General features: G+C 39.5%; 1 protein-coding gene across 1 annotated transcript; it reads right to left on the reverse strand.

Annotated features, from left to right (window-relative positions):
• Positions 1-2,306: 2,306 nt before the first annotated feature.
• On the reverse strand, positions 2,307-5,366 carry LOC137265063 (uncharacterized). Its single transcript, XM_067800383.1, has 2 exons — positions 5,244-5,366; positions 2,307-4,880 (listed from the first exon to the last, which is right to left on the reverse strand). The coding sequence occupies exons 1-2, from the start codon at positions 5,364-5,366 to the stop codon at positions 2,307-2,309; spliced, it is 2,697 nt and encodes an 898-aa protein (XP_067656484.1).
• Between the last annotated feature and the right edge of the window lie 403 nt (positions 5,367-5,769).

The raw sequence follows: 5,769 nt of genomic DNA on the forward strand, positions 1-5,769 counted from the left end.
CGCCAAACCCATCAAGTCGTGAGTAGAACTAACGGCTAATGCGAAAGTGACTGAAAAAAGTATCAATTTAATATTTTTATGTTCACCTATACAATCAGACTTAAAACACAAACTGTGAAATTCCGAACACAAACAGTCACTGTCCTTATATATACAGTAACATTCACATGAACAAAGTAATGGACCGAAGTTGGTATGTTCGAAACAATAATTACATATAGAATGAGAACTACATGAGAATTCAGATGAGTGCAGTCATCGGTTACTGAATAAACTGGAAGCGATTACGTGACATTTAACCGGTTTAACCAGTATTTCATTTAGCCCAATCACGTCTCACTATATCGGGAACATCATAAGGCCACACTCCCTAACGGGCAACTGTCTGGTGATTGGAAGGTTATGAATTAGATTGACTTATTGACAACAATTTCTATATTTCGTATAAAGTTTGTTACATTTTATTTGAGCGGGCTAGGCGGCTGACTTTGTGTGCTGGCGATTAGGTGCCTGACTCTGAGGGTGCGGGTTCGAATCCAAAAAAGTACTAGAATTTGTACTTTACTGAGGAAGTGAAATCCCAAATATGACATATGTTGCTTCTGAGCTTTCAGTCTGTATACAAGAGAACAGAGAAAATGAATTAAAATACGTTCGCAAGTGATCGAAATAGTGCTTATTGGAATGAACAAATATGTGCGAAAATAGAGCTAACAATTCCTGACTGTTGCATAAACATATTGCTATACATATTAACCACGAAGAAAACACCAACGGAGAGTTATTAGATACATATATAAATATGAAATCAAACATCTGTGATAGACGTTTTGTGCAGAGATTGCAATAACTGGATTAATTTCCACCCCTAAACCGACTTTCTGGACAAAACGATAAAATATGCATTTTACTTAGCTCAGCGGAATGCAAAATTAGACAGCACATATATACATGTACACAAAAATATCAATCATTATCCATGCCTGAGACAACTAAAAATCTAGGCTGCTAGTGGGAGAATGTATGATTGTATGGCAGATATAATTACATTACTGTTGTTGTATTATGGACAGAATGAACATTAGAATCAGCCTGTAATCAGATGAAGCTACGAATATTTTCTGTAATCATAATATATATTGTAAAGGCAAGAGAACAACCAGTTTGAGAATCAGATTCAGGATTTAGCGCAAAAGTCAAGATAGGAGTGACATGTTTGTGAAAGAACTAAATTATCTATACCATTTAATAACCTTCTCTTTTTTGTAGAATATACACAATTTTCATACAAAAGTGTTCATTTTTGACGCGCACTCTTCACTTAAGCAAACTACACAATCAAGTGATCGATAGTCCAGGTAAAATATGGACAGTGGACATGCTAAATATTGTTGAAAACAATATCTGTAAACTGAATATCTCCATTCAGCGTTTATACTTCGATGCCAGTTATATATTACAACAAGTGTTTCAGACCATTTAGAATAATTCGTGCAAAACGATGATAACATGTTATAAACCTGTGTGCATTATTGATAATATACTGATACCCAAGGTGTAATTTATGTCGGGAGATTACAGGAAATATTCAAAACAAACCCAGAAAACTTGTATGTTCAAAATCCGCACATACCCAATCCGTGAATAGTAGTATACTTTCACAAATGTTCATGCGTTTTCATAATACAGATATTGACTTTGACTGTCACAGGAAAGAGTTATTGGACGTTTACTTCTCCCTGACTCCGTTCAATTTGCGAACATGGAAGTCGGCACTGACGACGGCAAAGTACTTTATCTATATTTTCGAAAATGCACAGAAAGACTGACCGCTTAACTGATGATTAATATAGCAACAATATCGCGCAACTGTTTTAGAGGCATTTCAGAAGTTGCTGAGCTAAAGGTGAAGGAACAAATTTTATGGTTCAAAACGGTATAAGAATCCATACCGAAACGTCGCCATTGTTAATATAAAGAAGTTGATCATCCATAAAATTTGTTCCTTCACCAATATTGCGGAAGAGGGTATCAAACATGGGTTTTCATTGTCATGAGCGAACCCAATAACCCCTACATCCCCCGCATAAAAAAAGGAAGGGTATTAGTAACAAAAGCCATACTTGATTTTTGGTCAGCTCCAATCTTTAAACCTAAATCGAAACATCTACAATCATCCTATTGGATAAGGTAGATGGATGCAGTGTTAACTCGTCATGTCGAAACCCTGAGTCCGGTTCCTGTATTGAAACAATGTACGAACCCCTTTCCTGGCGTCCACCGCCATGAAGCAACTGAAAATATGTTCACTCACTATCTTCTTCACCTGCTTTTATCTTTTCTTTCCTTGGTTCGAGGTCAACTACAGTTTCAGGCTCCTTAACATCTTTTCCTTTCTCTATTGGGGAACGTACACAAGCACATTCCCTTGAAGTGGACTTGTAGTCGCGTTTGTGAAAAAAACAAGCTCTTACTTCTGGAGTTGTTGAATCTTCAGATGACAAGGACGCTACAACAGCCTCAGCATCTTTCGGGGAAAGACTTACTTCCACGACCTGCAGTTTCTCTTTGCTGCTTTCTATTCCAAGTTTAAACATAAGTCTTAGGTCCGAAAAGTACGTATTCTCTAGTTTTAACCCACACGTGCCAAGTGAACTTCTTGCAACGCCACCGAAAATCAGCGGTAAAAGTCCACCAGAAGCAGTCAAAAGAAGTTGTTTCAATGAGGATATTTTATACCTATCTCCGAATACGAGAACCACAAATAGAAACAGGCCAAGGAAAACACTAGTGGAAAAAAGTCTGTTAAACGACCGCATAACATTTGAACGAACAACCCCTGGGCAACCTGGAACACGTAAGTTTACATTGCTCATCACAAAGTTTTTAGATATTGCATAGCAGATTCTATCGTGAGATTTGCGTAGGAAAATTGCAGCCATACCGACGCTGTCACAACTAACCCTTTTTGTTCTATGATCATAGTTAATATCAATGGAACACTCGTTGTTTGGTGAGAGCGGTGAGAGAACTAGCTGTTTCTTTTCAGGTAAGGTACATTTTGCGAGCTCGCTCTCTATTTGAGCAAATATGAGTTTCCTCATTATCCTAGCATATTGTACATACAGCATGGTAAGACACTTAAAAATGTCCCTTGCATACATTGCACAAAACAGCGCCATTGCGCAATAGATCAACATTTTGTCTGAATGGAATACTAGCCCAAGGAATGTATAGAACACAACTTTGATGTAAAAGGATAAACAGAAATGGGTCCAGTAGAGAACCAAACAAAAGAGAACGCTATATGACAAGTTGTACAACAGCATATTACAGCAGTTAGTCTTGAGGTACTCTGGAGGTTCATTGGTGGCTTCGGGATTGATCAGCGTGTTAATTTTAACAAGCAAACCTCTAAGCCTTGAAATATGCATTCCGGGGAGAATAAAAAGGCGTATCACAACGGAAAACAATGGAAGGTGGAGCACCATTGATAAAGGAAGAGTAACTATTACAATTACTGGGGAGAGAATTAATCCCAGGAATCCTGTGGTTCTCACAATAACAAGACACATCTGCATACTACTTTGAAACGCCGACAATACACTGTCCCTCTCGCAGGCGCAAAGAACTTTACCCAGACTTGGTAGTTTTACGTTTTTCATCCGCAGAACAACCAGAATTACCAAAGGTATCAAGGACGCAAGTAATGTGTTCAAACACCTTCTGATACGGACAGATGTAGAGTAGATTCCTTGTTGGGCTGTTATGTTCTGTCTGGCCAAAGCTATTACATATTCAGTGTATTTCATGTCCAGATAGGTTAGGGAACAACTGATACTTACAACCAGAGGCACAAAACAAATGACCCAGACTAACCTTTTTCTCATCTTCCTGATATAGTAGAAAAATATGCATATCTTTTCTGAAAAATATAGGGACAAATGCAAGGTGTTCATACAGAAGTCCAGCCAGCACCTTCGTGTATTCGGGACTTCAATGAACGTTTCATTTATCAGCTTGGTCCAGGTAACAGGGGCTTCATTTTCTCTCAGGTAATCTGAAGACGCTACCTGCACAGTGACGTCATTGATCATCCACGTTGTCTCTTCGAGTGGCACTTTACAATTTTTGATGTCAAGTTCTTTGAGAGGAATGGCCTTATCATCCAGGTTCATTGACCATTCTTTTAATGTTTTCAACAACTTAACCGGTCTGTTTTGAAGAATGTGAGCCTTATAGTTCTTATACGTGATGTAATGGTGAATGTAAAAGAATCTTGGAACGAGTTGTGGGAAGAACAAAACAGCAAGGAGAGTTGCTACCAGAATGATTGTATGGAGAAGATTAATCCACATATCGCTCTCTATGTACTCACATACCATTTCAGTTTGGTCGCTTTTGAATCTACAGCATATGTATGTGATATTTGCCTCTGCGTTCCCGTTCTCAATCGTCTTATTCACCACCATTGTACACACACGTTGATGAGTTCTTCGTAGAGAAAATTCCGGGTTTTCATTGTAGAAATCTGAAACCAAGAGATTCCGCATGGCATCAACTCTCTGCTCACTGTTCAGATGTTGAAGACATCCCGTGGGGCTATCAACTAATTCGAGTTTCATTTCTGCAATCCCGTTGCTAAGGAATCCCATGGAATAAAATTCAAAGTTATCGTTCAGCATCAGCAGTCTGACGCCTTGTTGATTAACGGTCCGGATCCATACATTTGGCCGAAACAAAGTGCCACCAGCATCAGCCAGGACAGTGTCAGGGTAGTCTTTAAACGTCACGGTATATCTCACAACATTGATATCTATGTTCTTCAAGTAAGCATTCAGAATAGCACGCACTTCTTTATTTACTGCGTTTAATCTGCACTGAGGCGATGGAGTGGTCGACGAGGGCATTATTGTAGATGCGGGCGTTGCTGTAGTCGAGGGAGCTGTTGTAGACGATGACGTTGTTGTTGACGATGGCGTTGCAGTAGACGGAAGCGTTGCTACAGACGAGGACGTTGTTGTAGACGAGATCGTTGTTGAGGATGTTGCTCCGGACGAGGGGGTTGCTGCAGACGAGATCGTTGTTGAGGATGTTGCTCCGGACGAGGGGGTTGCTGCAGACGAGGGTGATGCAGTAGACGAGACCGTTGTTGCCGACGAGGTCGTTGCTGTTGACGAGAGTGTTGTTGTTGATAAGGACGTTGCTGTAGGCGAGGGCTTTGCTGTAGACGAGGTCGTTGCTATAGACGAGGACGTTACTAGCGAGACCGTCGTTGTTGACGAGGGTGCTACTGTAGACGAAGCTGATGAAATCACGGGTATTGAAATCACCATGACGGCACAGTGCAGAACATGTGGAAACATTATTGTTGTAGTAAGAATTCGATGGAGCTAAAATTCTCTCAAGCTATGAGAGGACATAATCCTTTAAGTAACACTTCCTAACGGAGTGTTAACCAATCAAAACAATCCAGACCTGAGTCATACCAACCAATGCAGACATAAGCTGCAACAGACTGTTTTTTAGTAAAATTCATCACGCAACGATTATGGCGAATCAAAGTCGATAGCATCATATAATTGTGTTTAATTTCACAAAAGGGACAAAAACATTCCCATAATGAAGACTATCAAGAAAAAAGATCCCATTTCGTCCATGTCATAAACATGTGTTTATGATAAATTATAGCATATTAAGTGTTCTCAAAAAGGTAGGCGTATCTTACCATGTAACTTTTTTCGGGAAAATTCGTTACTGCATCGTATG

The sequence above is a fragment of the Haliotis asinina genome, chromosome 15, assembly GCF_037392515.1.
Source record: "Haliotis asinina isolate JCU_RB_2024 chromosome 15, JCU_Hal_asi_v2, whole genome shotgun sequence".
In the NCBI taxonomy this organism is placed as follows: Eukaryota; Metazoa; Mollusca; class Gastropoda; order Lepetellida; family Haliotidae; genus Haliotis; species Haliotis asinina.

Bases quoted from the DNA above. Each gene is read 5' to 3' on its own strand.
- LOC137265063 (XM_067800383.1), bottom strand. From the start codon at position 5,366: ATGTTTCCACATGTTCTGCACTGTGCCGTCATGGTGATTTCAATACCC. The intron at 4,881-5,243 runs GCAACGACCTCG...CCATCGCCTCAG, and splicing joins TAGTAACGTCCTCGTCTATA to TGCAGATTAAACGCAGTAAA.